Source organism: Caloenas nicobarica, chromosome 1 (assembly GCF_036013445.1).
Source record: "Caloenas nicobarica isolate bCalNic1 chromosome 1, bCalNic1.hap1, whole genome shotgun sequence".
Lineage (NCBI taxonomy): Eukaryota > Metazoa > Chordata > Aves > Columbiformes > Columbidae > Caloenas > Caloenas nicobarica.
Genome location: NC_088245.1, coordinates 2,424,021 through 2,442,459, shown reverse-complemented (window position 1 = coordinate 2,442,459; position 18,439 = coordinate 2,424,021). Strand labels below are relative to the sequence as shown.

The 18,439-nt window shown below is 44.2% G+C and overlaps 1 protein-coding gene across 1 annotated transcript in view; it reads left to right on the top strand.

Moving 5' to 3' along the window:
• EXOC4 (exocyst complex component 4) overlaps nt 1-18,439 on the top strand; it is a 415,407-nt gene that overhangs the window by 350,313 nt on the left and 46,655 nt on the right. Inside the window, exon 14 of the mRNA XM_065640979.1 lies at nt 7,036-7,214. Within this exon, the coding sequence (XP_065497051.1) occupies nt 7,036-7,214 (179 nt within the window). The remainder of the gene's footprint in view (nt 1-7,035; nt 7,215-18,439) is intronic.

Here is an 18,439-nt window from a genome sequence, read left to right as displayed (position 1 = left end):
CTCAGCTCCTGTTCTCCAGCTGAACCCCCAGCTCCCTCAGCCGCTCCCATCACACTTGTGCTCCAGCCCCTTCCCCAGCTCCGTTCCCTTCTCCCAACTCACTCCAGCACCTCAAGGCCTTTCTTGGTGTGAAGGGCCCAAAACAGAGCCCAGGATTCAAGGTGCGGCCTCATCACCGCTGATATATATAGGGACTGTGTCTTGGAGAAGACCACTGTCTTGCCTCATCTCCCTTGGGCCATGCAGCACATCTCACCTGTTCCCTGGGAGAGCACGTCATCCATCCAATAGCAGCAAAGACACCGGGGTACCCTCCAGAGCATGAAATCTCCTCTCCTTTCCTTGTCACGGGGCAGAGCACATACAGCTGATGGGGCGATCAAGCACATCTCTACTCCAAAGTTTCGGTTAATCCCAGGAGCAAGATGCAGAGGTAGAGGAACCAGTGGTCTGAGCCGTGATTGTGCACCACAGTGAATTGGAAAGGCCCCCATGAGCTCTTCTCCAGAGGATGCCTGAGGGCAGGAAACATAAGAGGTTGGTCCAGAGCTCCTAGAACTGGTCACAGCTTGAATTTCTTCAGCTGTTTCCAAAGGGATCCACGTGCTGTAAACTTCCCAGGCTGGGAACAAGCTAGGACACTTTCCGATGGAAATGGAGTTCTTCTCTTGGTGCCAAGGCAGAGCCATGGAGTTCAGGTCCTACCTTGGGGCAGGGTGGTCTTCCCTCGTTCCTCCTCTCTGGGCAGCCGGAAAGCACTGGCCAAGGTTTTCATCAAAAGCTAAATCTCAGTTTGCTCCGTCCACTGTCTGGTGGGTGTTTTTCGTAGTGTTGCATTCAGAGCTTTCCATTATTTTTATGTTTTGCTGTCTTAGTGTTTCTCCTTTCCTGAAACCTTGATGTTTTTTGGAAGGCTTTTCCCTTTCTTTACCTCTTAGCTCTCCCTCCCATTCTCAACTGTAGCTTTTCTGTCTCTCTTCGCGTGTTTCTTTTTCTCTCAAGAATAAAATATCTCCCTCTCTAATTTCTCGGGTTCTATTTATTATATTCACAGTATTTTAGAGGGTGAAAGGATGATTTTGCAGGGTTGGCAGCAAACCGTAGACCTTTTTTCCCTCTACTGGGACTATGAATCTGAGCACACCATAGCTGTGAGTTGTTTCCATTTGATGACAGTCTGCTCCTTTACATGAAATGGGTTTCTAGATCTCTCTTTTTTTTTTTTTTCTTGGATCCTATGGGAAAATGTGCATCATCATGAGCACAACTGGGACTAAATCCTGTCGGTATCAGGAGTCTCATCTGAGAGGTGTAAAATTGATTGAGCACCTGGATCTTCACAGGGCATCTCCGCACCCCGGAAGTTTTCTTCTGCCTTTGCTTGTCTTGTGAAGGCAAAGAAGTTTTGGAGGATTTGGGCTGGATTTGGGGCTTTTTTGAGGATTACGTATATTCTAAACCAGAATCCAGGAAGAATCTCCCAGCTTCGGGTTCATTCATCCTGCAAATTGCATTGTCTGTTGAAATGAGTGTAGCCATACCCAGCTCCTCCAATGTACTTTTTTGGGGGGGAGTAATGTGTGTACCTTGCAGGGATTGAGAGGGAAGGCAGAGCAGAAACGTGGAAATTGAGCTTTTCCACAAAGATTTAATAACAGCTCCTACTTTAACAAGACCCTGTATCGCTAAATCACATCATTAGAGCTACACAGTATAATCCAAGACACTTCCTTGTCTGCTGTGATAAATTGAATAATATAATCTTAACAAGACTAGAATATTCAAATAAATTTAAACGAGAAGCCGGCATGCGATGTTACAGCTTAAAATTGTCAATTAGCAATGGCTGGTTTTTGACAGTGTTGCGACCTCTCAGCGGAGATTTGGAGCTGCCGCCGATCGCGCCGCTCCCTCTTAGAGATGCACAAATTGTTGTCGAGGCTTCGCAAATCCCAATAAACCTCGAATCTGGGTCATTTTTAGGATGGGCTAGATCTTCAATCCTTTAAAGCCGAATACCTTAGGTTGGCGGGGTGAATTTATATCTGCCAAGGATCCTTTGCAGCGGCTTTTCATCAGGACTCCGATGCCATTTGGATGCGCTGTGAAAAGCGTGCTCATGCGTTGAATTTTTAAAATCCCTTCAGGTGCTGAATTTTTGAAACAATTGAAACGACATCTTCTGCAGGAAGGTGGCTGGGCTGGGCTTATTGTTTTTGTGGCAGCAAACCGTTTCAGAGGGCTTCCCTTTGCAGAAAAAGCCCACGTGGGTTATTTGTTTTGGTGCTTTGCACAATTTTGTTATGTTTGTTAAACAAATTCCGGTGCAAGATGAAGGGACAAACGGCTTTTTCTCTCTTTCTTTATAAAAAAGAACATAATAGGAATTCCTTTGAATTAGTCAAGGGGAGATCTGTCTGGGTATTTTCTATATACAGTTTTTAAGCGTGGTCTCTGGGCTGACTCTGTGTCTCAAGCGCAGGAATAGAAAACAAATGGGTTGTAGAAATTTCTGTATGACGTAAATACACAGAAAAATCTACTGGTCCGAAAGGAGCTGCAAAGGTGGAATAAAACTGATGTAAATACTGTCATTATAATCTTGCCATTATAATGTGTTTCATGTTTTGAGACTGTATCTATAATATACTATTCATATTTTAGGTAGCTTATATTAGGTAGCATATTGAGTTGTTGTGTGGCAAGCTTTTGACCCAGTAATAGTTTTCACTAACATTTTCACAGATGTTCAATTTAATGTGGTCTTGGTACAACGCTGTGACAAAGCAGTAACCATTGTTTTGCCAGCTCTTCCTAGAGCGTTTGCATCTTTGTCCACTTCACACTTTAATAGATCTTTAGAAATATCTATTTCCTCTGTTTCCAGGGTATTTCCTCTACAGCCACAGCTTGACCCGCTGCTTTAGCTGCCGTTTAGATTCATTTTGTTGCTTCTCCTCTGCAAGCGTCCGACGCTCAGCAGAAAGCATCCCTCGGAGGTCTGCGGTCCGGAGGGTGTGAGGAAGGACAGGAGGTCCTCGTTGGGTCACTGTGTTCCTGGGGGGCTCCCAAAGGTGTCCCCTCTCCTCCTACAGCCTCACGCACCCTCCCAGCGAGCTTTTTCCTCAGCGCTATTTGCCAAAGGGATAATTGACACTGATTTCTTGGCAGACAAAAGGGAGAGGAGCGGTAAATGAACGTAAAGCTGCTGCCAAGGGTACATCAGAGACCTCCTTCCTCGTTCTGCCGTATCGATGTGGACACTTGGCTGCTTTTCAGCCCTGCTCTGGCACGGTCAGAGCTCCTCAAACGTAACACAGGTCATCTTGATTTATCACTCATGCTCTTCCCTGGCCTTTCTTCCCTCACATACGAGTTTCCCGTCCTCTCGTGTATATGCTGAAATACAGATGAGCGGAAGACTCCTCTATTGTCATCAGTCCATCTGTTTCCAGGCAGTTTAGCTCAATAGGGTGTTTAATTTTATTGATTTTATTAACAGCTCCTCCCTTAAAAGCATCACCATTGCTCTCGGTTGCTGGAAGAGACGAGGGAGAGGCTGGTTTGCCTGCAGAAGACTTTTTTGGGGAGCCAAAGCTCTCTCCATCCCTGCTGGTACCCTGCCAAGGATGCGCTGTGCATCCTATACGGTGTCCGTGAGATCTAAAGCCACCTGGTCACTGTGTTTGCAAAGTAAAAAAAAATACAGAAATTAAGATGGTTTAACAAAGAGAAACAAAATGAGGTGCTTAGTTAATCTGAGGATTAAGTTAGCGCAGCCAGCTTGCTCTGGCAAAGCGGGGATTTAAGAGTGAAGCGTATTGCATGGTGCACAAATCCCTTGGGAATCGAGACTAAAGGGCGATGCGGCATCAGCATCAGATATCAGTGTAAGGAAGAGTGATCTCCCACAAAGAAACAGCTGGACAGTGAAGAAAGGCACTTGAATTTGCTTTAATCGCAGCATAGTTGATGCGCAATATTAATCTCCGTCTCACGTGTGGGTACATGAATTAATCACAGGAGAGTGGAGCGTTGCGTTTTGTTACAGATCTGTACAACACCCCATTATGAACCGCTTGGTTATGAGGTTTTCTCGCTTTCTAAAATAAATCATCTCCATAGCCGGGAAAAATTTGCTGACCAGAATTTGCAGGGTCTTTTATTGTTCTCAGAAGCTTTGGCAAAGTCCAAAGCGAACTTCGTGGGTAAGGTAGGATGGGATTTGAATTTTCAAAATCGTGGCAATTCAAACCAAGGGCACACATTGAACCATCAAGAACTCATAAATTAAATGCAGAGGGTGGTTGCAGATCTCTGTGTATGTGCTGGCTGTGTCTTAGATACGCATTTACAGATACCAATGTGACAAGTATTGGCTGAGAAACTGTACGGGAATCAAAGGTCTGAAGACGCTCTTTTAATGCGGGTATTCAAAAGAGTGGAGTTAAGGTTGGATATTCAGTTGATTTGGGTTTTTACAAGTGTTTAGCCTTGAAAATCTAATAAAGACAAAGAAATGTATGTAGTGAGTATTCTCGCAGAGCACTATCAAAAATTTGCTTCAGGGAGATGTTTGCTAACAGCAGGTTTAAATCGAAATCACAGGGATCCACCAGAACTCTTCAAAGTTATCTCCTAAAAGGGATTTACCTTGTGGAATGTTGTCTCTATTACAGGTTTCAGTTTGTGCAAAAGAGTGAATTGGGGTTTCTGCAGTCGAGGATGTGTATTAAAGAAAACCATTAAATATATTTGCTGTCCTTTTTATACAAACTTCTGGGGTTGTTTTAAAGCGAGTGGCGGAATCGCATTTTTCCCAACAACACTTCGAGAGTATAGCTTGCCATAGAAGTCCTTATTTGTATTCCTCCCAGGAGTAAAAATAGGAAATGCTTTGTATTATATGGATTTTTCCCAGCCTGACTGAAAGCACTGTATTATTCATGCACAGGCTACCCACCCAAAGCAGTGCCAAACCCATTTCTCTTTGCGTGTGGGAAGGCAGGAGAGTTGTCCCTGTGATAAAACCGAATTTCTAATTGTGGTTGTGGGCAGCGGCGCGGTAGTGACTCCTCATTTAACAGCTCTCAAGTTGCGGTTCCCAAAAAAAGCGCTTTTTCTACAGCATTTTGTATTGGAAAGCCATGGTAACGAAGGCAGATATTCACCCAATGTTTTCTTTCTTATTTTTCTGAGAGGTTGATGCAGTTGCCAGTGGGATTTGATAGACTAAGCCAACGGGGGTGGTTTGGTTGGAGAGGAAAATGTGTCCGTGAAATGTCTTCTGCTCCCCAGGTGGAGTGTTTGTAGGTGGGTAGAGCTAAGGGAGGTGTTCCACGTTTGCTGTAGAAGACAATAACGTGTTTTACTTGAAGGAATAAATATGCTTTAGCGAATAAATAAATGGTCAACCCTGCCTATGAGCTTGTCCACCCGGTTCAACCTTCGAACGCCCATTTGGACGCTGGAGGAGTCGCTCAGCTGTCCTCACTCCCCAAAGCTTCGTAGCCTCTTCTGACTAAGAAATACCCGGTCAGGGAAGCTTGTAAAGGACTTTTCTGAAGTTCAGAAAGAATTTAATATACTTCGATAGCTTGAGCGGGTCAAAATTCAGCCCATCCTATGGAGCGGAAGAGCAGCTGAATTCCCACAGCCACAGTCCACTGGAGTTGAAGATGTTCCTCTGTCCCGGTCCTCAGACACGGCCAACACACAAGGATTTCTGCCAAGCCATAAACAGCCTAAGGCAGCATATTTTTTATTGTCAAGCAGCAGAAAATCCTCAAAGAGATTTTTTTTTAATCAAGGCTATTTTTACTTTTGGCCTTTAGTGAATTCAGTCGAGCAATTTAAAACCATTTTAGGGTTGTTGTTTTTTTTTTTTTTTCCCCTCAAGTGACAGTGAAGTCCCACAAATCTAGGGAGATGATGGCAATAAAACTGCTTAGATAGTGTATAAAATGCCACTGATGGGATTATTTTGCTGCAGCTCGTTGCAGCTATTATGCTCAGCAGCATGATTCCTCATTGTAAGTTCATAAAAGAGCTAATGACGGGAAGTGGAGATTTGCAAAGTTGAATGAAAGTGAAATGCAAATTCATAACAAAAAGAGCAACTAATGCAGGGAAGAATGTACTAAGGACCCTGCTAAATGTGCCGTCACTTAGAGTCTTTCAGTGAAATGCACTTGGTTTCATCCAGGAGCTTTTGTAATTAGACGTAGGAACCGTGTCCTGATTTTCTCCATCCTTTTACACAAAAAGTCATGCTGGAGTCTCCTCCTTTACCTGCAAAAGCGATGAGAGTATTTACCATGCAAATAGTTCTGGGAGATAACCAAACAAGCTCTTTGTGGAGACAGGTATTGGGAAAGCTAAACCTGAATGTAAAAGACGGAGTCTGACAGTGGAGTGACCAGTTACACACCTTGAAATAACTTTTTTCAGCTTTTTTTTGGAATAAACTCCTTTGGTTTTTGGTCGTCATTTTTCGCCAGGTGCTCTTTCTGTGCAAATACCGCACAGTCTGGTATTTGAAGTCGTTTGTTTGTCACTTTGTCATGATAAAACATCAGGTTCCATGAGAGATTTCTTTTGAAAGATGTGAGGGAAAAAAAAAAACAACGGGGATTGGAAGAGCAGATTTACAAGGAAAGATTAAAAGTACTCCATGTGCATTATTTATACATATCCCAGGGAGACACGGAAAGCACCTGCGTGTCTCAGCAAGGTGTAAATGCTGGGGGGGCGGAGAGGTGGGGGAATTGGTTGGGATGAAGTTGGTAACTACGAGGAATGAGGTGAAATCCAGAGATTAAATGCAGGAAGGATAGAAAAAAAACCTCCCTGAGATAGAGGTGTCATAAACTGCAGAATAACAAGACTTCAAAAACTCTACCGGGCAACGTTCTTGAGACCCGACGCTGGATCGGTTCGACATTGCCTGGTGCGACCTTCTCGGTGGTGTAACTGGTGTCTCTGCCTTCGTGTCCTGTGCTGCATTTCTGAGGGTGCCTTTGGTTTGCGTTTCAGGGCCGCTTTCGGCAAAGAGTCCGAAGTTCTCATTGGCAACCTGGGAGATAAACTCATCCCTCAACAGGAGATCCTGCGAGACGTCAGCGACCTGAAGGCCTTGGCCAACATGCACGAGAGCCTGGAGTGGTTGGCAGGCCGCACCAAGGCTGCCTTCTCCAGCCTCTCAGCCAGCCAGAGTAAGTAGGAGAATTTTTGTCTAAGAAACGGAAACCGACATAAATACGTGATTTTGGGAGGAGTGAGCATCTTTAGTTCTTGATTTCAAAGCAGGTTTATGTCCAAGAAGGCGAAGAAGCTCCGTGTTTTTCTTCCTAGTGAATGCTGTGGTGTGACATCTGCTCGGACCATGGTGGTCACCACGTGAGGGTGCCAAGAGCATCCCTTCTAGCATAAGTTCTAAAAGGTTGAGCTTTTCAGCAGTCCCTGCTAATGACATTGCACAGGAGCAGGCATCAGTGCCGAGACAGGTTTAATTTTCTTTAAAGCATCGCTAGATCTCTGAATATTTAAAACTATATATGTATTATAAATTCATTAAGGAAACTGAACAGCTTTTAATGAGGAGTGCCATAACATGCAGGGCACCGGGGCGCTGATGCTCGGCCGGCAAAGGTAGAAGCCAACCCTTGGTGAACCAAAGTGCTGGGAGGGCAAAAAAGGAGGAGCCTGGAGACACCACTTCTGCTCCTGGCTGTCACGGATTGCCCACAATGCCTTTGTGAGAGCGTTTCACTTCTCTGTGCTTCAGCTTTTGCTCCTTCCCTCACGGAACAGTGATTTTCCTCTGTCTGGAAGAAGTGGAGACATGATTAGTGTTAATTTTCTTCTTGTCGCTGTCGTTGGCGATGACTGCATGGGGTCACCTTCAGAGGAGGGCCGTGGCTCTGCCCCAGAAGTGTTGCTCGGCATAAACAGATCTCAGCTCTGCCGCTTTCCACCGATGCTTTTTCACTGTTATTAACTCATGAGGAGCCACCTACAGCTCAGCTGACATGGGGTGAAGCTTCTCCTAAGACCAGGGCTTTGAGTCTCAGCTGCCTACCAAGACATTCCCAATAGTTCTTCTGCATCACAGGTTGACCCTGAGGAGGTGGCCATAAATTTGTTAGAGCAATTCATATTGCCCTAGATCCCTGTAATAAAATATTGTGTGTTTTACAAATATTGAGCATCCCTTGTTGATGAAAGGTTATATTAAATGCAGCGGCCTAGAGTGTGGAAGGAGGCATCTACACGATGCTGTAGATGAGGAGCAAAGGGGGAGAAAAGCTCTGCAGAAATAAATCCTGCGTAAGAAATGCCGGACAGCTCGGTGTGATCCCAGGACACTTGGGGACGTAGTGAGGATACACGGAATTTCTGCAGTTTGTCACGCAAACGCGGAGCAGAGTCCTGGGAGAAGGTACCCACAGAAGAGCAGGACTGTGGGCAGGTGGATCTTCTGAGCTCTTGTGGGAATTTGGCGTGGAAAATCACCTCAGCCTTGTTGTCTGGGAAGTGATGGGGGAAATTTGCTGGTGGTAATAAAATCATAGTTAAAATAATTGTCCCTTGACAGGAGAGCATCTCTGGTTGACTGACAACCCTTCTTATGGCTTCTGACTCTGCTCTAGATCAGGACCTTTAACCTCTTGACTCCAACTATTTGCAATCAGTTTGCTGGGATCCAGAGGGATAATTAAGATTATACAATCAGCTCACACTTAAGACCCAAAATATTACAGGTAGCTTTAATATTCCTGTTAACCCATGTTTTGAGTTCTCAATACCCAAGTGACGAGAAGAATTTCTGTGCCCTCACAGGGTGTACTGTAGGGGATTATTAAAAAAGAAAACAAAACCCAGTGGAAAATGCTATTAAAGTTCAGCAGCCAAATATTTATTCACAGAACTTTAGTCACTGGGAGAGTTCTTGGGGCTGAGGAGTCATGCTCTTGACAGTAACAGTTGCCAAAAGTAAAAACATCATTTAAAATTTCACTTCTAGTTGAAACTGAGTTTTTTTAATAAATCAATATTTTCCAAACATAAAAGAGCATAAACGTGACTTTCGGGCTTCTGAGAGGACGTTACACGCAGCAGTGAATAAACATAGAAGCACAAAGTGTAATATTTCACTTGGCAGCCTCCTCCTGACAATAAAAATTCATCTTCCTTTGTAATAACTTTATACCAATGCACTAAAATGTCTGTACACAAATGCCAGGAGTACCTGAAACAAGAGGAAGGACGAGCAGTGTTAGAAAATGATAGAGGCTGTTGACCTCACGGTTATAAATGGAACTTGGTGGAGCACGTCTCATAAATGGAACATCAGTAGAGCTGCCTGCAATCTGTGTGAGAGAAGTAAAAAGTGATGCCGTAGGGCAGAGGTGGTGATAGAATGATAGAAGTCAGATGTATTTACAAATCCAGCAAGATACGGTGATATACAGGGGAAGGCGATTCTTTTGGGGAAGAATGCGAAGAATAAATAACAGAGGAAAAAATGAGACGAGACGTCTCCATCCATCCCACCTGGGCGGGAGAAGAAGAGCAATGCTAATGTGCTCGGACTCTGCTGGGAGGAGGAAAAATTAACTATCTCTTGTTTCAGAGATTCATTCAATGTTAATGCCGTAACACTCAACTGTCAGACGAGTTACTCTGTTCTTTTCTGTCAGGGTTTGATCATCTGAATTTTTGTGCTTCTCATTGCTGGAAGCCACAGCATGTTAATGAGCATCGGGGTGCAGAGGGGGAAATAACTGACTGAAAATAAAGCTAAATAAAGGGGATTTCTGCCCCAGAGCATTGTAGCTCATAAAATTCAGACTGAGGTTGCCGTCTCCTCTAATACTGGGGTGCTTCCCCCATAGGTAGACAGGGTTGAGCCCCAGAGGGAGCTGGGGGTTCAGCTGGAGAACAGGAGCTGAGGGGAGACCTTCTGATCTCTGACCTGCCTGAAAGGAGCTTGGAGCCAGGGGGGGTCGGGCTCTGCTCCCCAGGAACAAGCGCCAGGAGCAGAGGAAACGGCCTCAAGTTGCGCCAGGGGAGGTCGAGGTTGGATCTGGGGAACAATTTCTTCCCCAAAGGGCTGTGGGGCATTGGAACAGGCTGCCCAGGGCAGTGGTGGAGCCACCATCCCTGGAGGGGTTGGACAGATGCAGAGATGAGGTTCTCAGGGACACAGTTTAGAGGTGAACTTGCCAGTGTTGGGTTAATCGTTGGATTTGATGATCTTGAGGGCCTCTTCCAACCAAAATGATTCTGTGATTCTGTCGGTGGAGCCAGCTTTGTCATTTCAGTATCAGTAACGCCGACTTTAAGACATGCCCACGTGATACCCAAATATTCCAGTTCAATGCAACTGGAATCTGTGGTTCATCATACGCAAGTCAACCGGCCGTTAGTCACCTGTCTCTCTTTTTTGGTGGCTGACCTTGGGCAGACGACACTTGTTATGTTCCTCTGAGCAACTCTGTCTCCTGCTTTGTTTTTCTTCTTGGACTAAATGCCACATGGATGTGTCTATGCTTGAACAAGAGCAGTATCTCATCAACTGGTGGTAGTGATGAGGCTTTATCTTCTGTGCTTACCACATGTTGGGCCAATGCATGATGAGAACACGTGTCCCTGTCTTTGATCATTTCTCTTTTCTGTCCCAGTGACTTGAGATTAAATTAAATCTTGATCCCATTCAGGGCATCGTCCAAGCACTCCGTGAGTGATGTGAACCAGAATTTTTAATGTAATGCGAGAAATACCATAATCTCCAACAAGTTCATGACATGGTGGTGGTGGCCATGTGTTCCTTCCCTGTAGAAAGTTGGTGGCTTTTCCAGCAAAGCTTCCTTGGCTGCAGTTGGGCAATGTATAGGCATAGCAATAAGGATTCACAAACCACAAGGTAGAGTTGGGCAGGAATGGTCACATTTTGGGAAATCCTAAAAAGGGAGCTACATGTTGGTGGCTTTTTGGTTAGGCTGTCAAAAAGCCCCTTCCTAGAGATAAAAATTCAATAACCTTTTGCTGTGGATGTGCCACAATTATCACTCATTTAAAAACAGTCTTGCTAATAGGGTGTTTTATCACACTGGGCAGTCTCTGCATTCTTCATTATTTAGTGTTTGCTAAGCTGATGGCTCTTCCATAGCTCTTCCCTTATCTGCACTCCTTCAGAATTGGATTTTATATTTTCCAAACCAGTCAGATATGACAAAGTCATTTTCTTTTTCTCTTGTCTTTTGAGGGAATACAAACTTCTTTTTTTTAACAATAACAATTTAAGGATTAAAGTTGCTGGAAGAAGATGAATTAACTGAGGAAGTCAAGTAAATTTTAGATAGGTTATATATGAAAATGGAGGTAGGGTTTCCTCTTCTCTTCCTCTCCTTGTCGTGTGCAGATACAACACACTTTTATACTTTTCCCTTCAACCTTCTGAATCCCTCTGAATATTTAACAAAGACGGAGTTATTATGCATGATGAAGGAGTTGGGACAATCTTTACATTTTTAAAACGGTTGCATGCTGCGTGTAGGTAGGAAGATGAAAGTTTAGCCATTAGCTCATCGAGTTGCCGCTACCCTTTTAAATTCATCTGGCTGTTGGCTTCTGGTGCCTTCACATCCTTGTAGTCAGCAGTTAATGACTGACTGGCTTAAACACTGAGTTTTAAATGACTTTCTCGCTGAATTCACATAAAACAGGATTGTCTTTCTCTTCTAGGTGGCTTATTGGAAGTAAATTTTTTGCATGTGTACCCTGTGTCCACGTGTTTGTAAATCAGTAGATACTCTTGCACCCACCCGAAGGTTTGTTCGTTGTATCATGTTCACTTTCTGCATGTGCTTTCTCTTTCTTGTCCTTAACAAAGAATATTTTTAATACCGTTTTAGTACCTTAACAGTTTTATCTAGAAAAACAGGTGTCCGGCAATAGTCTCGAGATATCCATCTCCTCCCCTGTTATGACCTTCTTCACAAAATGCAAATATCCTGAGGCTCCATATTTAGTCAAAGTAGGGAGGTGAATCAAGGAGCCCCCCAAGAGGAAGCTTTAGGTCAGAAGGGTATTGAAATCAAGGCAGAAATGGAAAAAAACTCTGAGTGCTTTATGTTGTGGGCTCTTTCTTGGGTTTTTGTAGAACCCCAGGTGCTGGATTCATGCAATTGGGTACGCGTCTTACTGTATCAGAAAAGCACACACATACATGCACACTTACCCTTTTTTTGGAGAAACACTTTAAAAGCGTGAGGGACTCAAAACATACGTTTTTTTAAAACCAGACCTAAACCAGTGATTTCTTTGACAGTTGTGAAAGCTCTTGACGTTCAATACCAGCTCCTCCCAGTCTCCTGGTGTCCCTCAGAAGTTGGCACTGGAGCAAAGATTCCTTAAAGAGCAAAGATTCCTTCAAAAGCAAAGATTCAAAGTCTTCTACACAAAACCCAGTTTCAAATAGATGTCAGGCTGACCTTGTGTCTACACTGACAGAAACTGGAAGGTCAGCTCTCAATAACTGAGGAAAAATATGAGTACTTATTTGGAATTAACCTCTGCAGCTCCACCCTGCCTGAGGCTGAGGGGAGACCTTCTGATCTCTGACCTGCCTGAAAGGAGCTTGGAGCCAGGGGGGGTCGGGCTCTGCTCCCCAGGAACAAGCGCCAGGAGCAGAGGAAATGGCCTCAAGTTGCGCCAGGGGAGGTTGAGGTTGGATCTGGGGACCAATTTCTTCCCCAAAAGGCTGTGGGGCATTGGAACAGGCTGCCCAGGGCAGTGCTGGAGTCACCATCCCTGGAGGGGTTGGACAGACGGAGATGAGGTTCTCAGGACATGGGGCAGTGCCAGGGCTGGGTTATGGTTGGACTCGATGATCTTGAGGGCCTCTTCCAACCAAAGTGATTCTATGACTCTGTGATTCTAAAAGACGTGGAGGTCAGGTTCTCAGGGACATGGGTTAGTACCAAGGTTGGGTTAATGGTTCGACTTGGTGATCTTGAAGGTCTTTTCCAACCAAAATGATTCTATGATTCTGTAGACGAAACACTCCAGTACTAGAGGAGATGCACAGGAGACCTCCTCCGAGGGCTGGCTCCATCAATGGAATTTCTGTGCCCTCAAGACCATCTCAACCCTGCTGCTGTGAGCAAAGCCGTAGTAGCAGCAAAAAAACCACGATGAAGCAGTTTCTCCACTACCTGTCACTCCACAGACACGAATTGCAGTTGCTCACTGGCGGAGCTGCGTCTCCACTCCGGCGATTTGCATTTAGACGCGGAGCTAATTACTGGTTTTGGTTAAGCCAGCTGCATGCAGGTTTAATGAGAGACGTGGAAATGCCACGCTGCCTTTCCAAAGAGAGGGGTGTGCACAAAACGTTGAGGAAACGTGGTTTTCCAGCTCTCCCTCCCCATCGCTCACGAGTCGTGTTCCGGGGGATGGAGACGACCCAGCTCCACATAGGACCTTTCTGCCCTCTCTGACTGTGGCCGCCTTGTCCCCACCTCTGCCATCAGTCCCCCCGTGACAGCCGTAAGCGGGTATTTAAGTGATGTTGATATGTCAAAGTGATGCAGATGCCAATATGTAGACTGGGAGATAAATCCCTCTCGTTCTTCCCACAGAAGTCTTTTCCCATTAGATTCTTATTATTCTTATCTCTTTTTTCTTTTTTTTCACCCATCAGAGGAATTGAAATTGTACCTTGTGACACACAAAAAGCCACTGTGGAGTTTGTTACTGTCACAGGCTTTGTCCAGGAATACAATGATTTTTCTGGGGCATACTCAATTCCCACTGCCACATTGCGCTGTAATCCTGTGGTTTCCAAACTGGGGTTGTGAAGGAGCCAGATTTAATTGCAGAAATGCTGAGAAGTCAAATCACAATGAGGATCTGCTCTGGTGAACCTGGATGAGCAGATGGGTTGGACTGGATGATCTCCAGAGGTCCCTTCCAACCTCAACCCTTCTGTGATTCTGTGACACCAACAGTAAATCTTAGGAGTTGTAGCTTCACTATTTATGTTGCAAAAAGAGCAAAGTCTTTCACTGGCAGCCGGGTGTGGTTACAAACACCATCAGGATCCAGTTTGGTCCCATCGTGTGTTTTTAAGGTGTTATAAAATCTTAGAATCATAGTATAATTTTGGTTGGAAAAGACCCTTAAGATCATCAACTCCAACCATTAACCCAACACTGTCACTAACCCGTGTCCCTAAGAACCTCATCTACACAACTGTATTTCTTTAGGGGCATTGCAGGGTGTGCAAGGTCAGAATTTGGCCCTTCTGAAGTATCTAAAAGCGCATTCAGCTTCTCAACTTCTTTATCCAGGATGCTTCCAAAGCAGGTTATTTTTCTCCCATTCAGGGGTGCCTTCACCCCAAAATCAAAGGACAATGTATGGAAGATGCCATCACCACTTCTTTTGCTGATGGTCAGCACTTCGCCCTCTAGACTTGCAGTTCGGGTGAGCTGTAACTTCAATCAAAAGCAGAAAGGGGTGAAAAAAAGGTTTGTGCTACAGCTTTTTACCGAATACTGCAGCTCCCTGTCCCCGGCTGGCTCTTATTAAGGATAACAGGGAGCATTTGCATTGCGTTTTCCAGCCATAGATCTCAAAATACTTCGGAAAGGTTAGCGAAGGCCATTACGGGATCGAGATTATCCGGGAGCACTTTGCAGCTGGAGGGTCAGCCTCCCCTTTTGCCGGGCTCTGTGAGCCTCCTCGGCCTGAAATCGGCTTTGATGGCTGATGGAAAGCATCCCGCGACACTCGAGAAAGCGATTCCTTTTAAAATTGATGGCGGAGCCCCTTTATACCACTCTGCCAGAGGAAAAGAGCCGTAATTTACAGTCACTTTAAGGCTCCTTTCTGCTGACCGAGTGGTGTAAAGGGGTCTCAGTACAAATGAAAATCAGGCTCAACGCGGTGGTAAAATTGATGCCTTTTATTTCGTAGTCAGGCCACACAGCGGTGGTGAACTCAGACGGGTCTTTGTGTTTAACCCCGGCGTTTCTAATGAACTGAATTCAGCTCTTAAATGGGGCTGTATTTCTCTCAAGTCGGAGCTTATTTTTTTTTTCCTGTCACTGAACGCGTAACGCATCTTGCTGTATTGATTGCTCATGGGGAACATTTTATTTTCTAGAGATCTATTAATAGAGAACCTTATTTAAAAGCCAGATTAAAGATGATCAACACGTGCCTGACATCATGCAGGAAAAGGACTGAGTGCTCTTGCTTTATTAGTTCAACGAAAGTAAGTTTCTCTCTAAAACAGAAAAAGCTGCGGATTTCTAACAAATGCAAGACATCTGCCATTAACATAAAAAGATAAATCTTGAGTGCTTGTATTATTTGATGATACCTGTTCCTTCAGTATAACTTAGTCTAAATTACAGCTTTCCATTTTAGCTTCTTAAGCAGCCTCATTTTCCAGTATTTTCTTCTTTTTTCTATTCCAGTAACTGAACAGTTGGTGCTCTTCTATAAATGCCCAAAATGTGGTCAGATCCCCCTCTCAGGTGCTCTGAAACCTTCACAATACCACCATCCATAATGCCTTTTTCCATCTTGTCTGAATGGAGATGTGGTGTCCCGGGGTGATCCCGTTCCAGTTCTGCCTTGCAAACTGATGAGGATCGTGTTAACTCGGTTTGTGTCTATGAGGTGTTTTACAGATGAATGCAAGTTCACCCTGTTGTTCAGCCTGGAGAAGAGAAGCTCTGGGGAGACCTTAGTGTGGCCTTTCCAGACTTAAAAGAGGCTGATAAGAAAGATGGGGACAGACTTTTTAGCAGGGTCTGTTGAGATAGGACAAGGGCTGATGGTTTGAAACTTGAAGAGAGGAGGTTCAGGCTGGACATGAGGAAGAAATTGTTGTCCCTGAGGGTGGTGAGGGCCTGGCCCAGGTTGGCCAGAGAGGTGGTGGATGAACAAGGGAAAAAAAAAAAAAGACACTGAAAGGCACTAGGAGATCACTGAGAAGACACGAGCTTTTAGTTGGTTGATGACTGTGTGGTTTCATTGCCTGAGATTCAGCAAAGCAGACCCACATTTAAGCTACAAAATTGTGTCACCAGTGTTATAAAACAAACCAAAAGAATCTCTTAATGCTCAGGTTTACCAAAACAGTCATTTGGTCTTCACCAGGACCCTGCTGGTCTTGAAGGTTAGTCTTAACGCTTTGCTGCAATGAAGCTGTTCTTATGAATTAGTGGTTGCAGCTTTCCCCAGCCTCAGTGCTCTACATCAAATATTGAATGGTTAGGAAATGAGACGTTGTTTTTCTGACCTGGATGCTCGGCGTTTATGGTTCTTTATGTCCCACAACAGGCACACCACCGCCATGCAGTCCCAGTATTGATCTGGTGCCGTGGGGTCAGCACTTAGCTTACCGTCCTGATTGCACTAATTACTCTTGTTCCGTCTTTCTTTCCTCCCACCCACCAGCCTTAAACGCAGGGGATTGTCGTGTAAATAAGTGACCTAATTAGCAGTGCTTTCAAACCATTTTACAATGAGGATCCCTCATGAGTAATACCCGCAAATCAAGGGTTTTGTGGAAATAACTCCACAAAGTGCCTGCTGTCCACTGCAGTCGGTTCCATGCATTAGGATCTCTTTATCTTTCCTGAAGAAAATTACTCATTAGTGTCAAAGATTAACAGCACTAAGTCCATCTGCTGCTTCTTGGTTTGTTGGAGGTGACAACTTGCTATACTGTGGAAGGGGCAAAATCATTTTCAAAACTGGGTGACCGGACTCAAAAGTATGGTCAATCATTGATGTCACTTTGCCACCATCATTATGGTCTAACCAGCATTTAGATTCGTGTGGGACTTGGGGGAAATTGCTCTTAAATAAGCAGGAATTGTGGATAAGTCCGACTATGAGACTGATGCAAAGTGTAACTGATGTTCCTGCTGAGGTTAAGGTCAATTTTGTGCTTGTCTCTTTTCCTGTGGGTGGATTCTGTGTGTTTCCCATTCTTCAGCCTACATTTCAAAACCCACTGTAGTTCCCATGGAACTGCACCTTCCTCTGTATCCTCCTGGGTAAGACTCACTCCTTCTCTTTTGTCTTCCTCCTTTTGTTTTGCAAACCAATCTATTAAAAACTAACAACCCCCCAAACACCTCTATCTATAATTGTCAACAGTCAAAAAGAAGATCTTGAAGGTATCTACTTAATTGTATTTATTTTCATTACACTTTCTTCACCTCGTCCCTGCCTCTTGCAAAGAAGAACAGTTTTGCACTTCATCAGGACATCGATTGACTTCAGGGCTTTTGTTCCTTGCTCTTCCAGTGAGTCCAATAGGCTGGGAGGTTTAAGGTCCTTTCAAAATATATCCATCTCAGGACATCTTCTACCATAATAAATTTTGCAATGATGTTTTGAGGGCATTTATTCACAAGGTGCAGCTCAATGTCATGGAGGACTCCGAGGAAAAAAAAAAAAAGAGAAAGTTAAATTAATGCTTGTGTTTGCAAGGGGTGTTATGTGGAATATCAGACGGTTTGGAGCATCAACCCCTTTCCTGGCCTGCTTGATCGATCCCTTAACAAAACATCTTGATCTCTCAGTTTTTAGTTCAAGACTCAGTTATGCTGCTTTGTAAGTGCCCTAATACCAATCCCTGATTTTTCTCTTCTAGTTCTGAGGAATTCTTATGTGCAGATGGACGGTTCTTTGTAGGTATGGGGCTTTTTTAATATTAATCCAAGGCATGGCCAAAGCTCATCTTTCTTATTCTTTTAGCTGCCAAAAATTAATAATTTCAGTTCATGCTCATCCTAACAGCAGTATGGAGAATCTTCCGTGGAGTCAATGCATAAATGTCTGTTCCTCCCATATTCACAATATTAATTTTTCTGTGATTTTCACAAATGCCCAGTGTTCCTGCCCAATGCTCGCCAGTAAGTTAATGTCAGAGCTGGCATGTTCTGAGTTAGATACCATTGAAATATCGTTAATTTGATGATATGTACGTGATATTTATTCTGAATGCCACGAAGCATTTTTTATTAACAGTTGAACTAAAATCATCTCCATCAGCTCGAAGGACACGGTGCCTTGTACAAAGCAGCTGGACTTGAGGTTTTCTGTTTTCTTTCCACTCGTTTTCACTCATTCATTCACAAATGTTGACAATTTTAAAAGGTCTTCTCCACCTATTGAAACCGGTGGAAAATGGGCAAAGAAATTAGTTTGGAGGTGAATTTTTGGCTCTATGTAGATCGATGCAAGTATCTGTTGACTTCACTGGAGCTGTGATTTGCCCTGTTTTTAATGAAAATTAGGTGAGGCACCTGGCTGGTTTTAATTAATCAAACTCAGAGAACCGTGCGAAACACTGAAAGGCCAAAAAATTCTTTTCATAACTCAAAAACAGATGAATGGGTTGTTA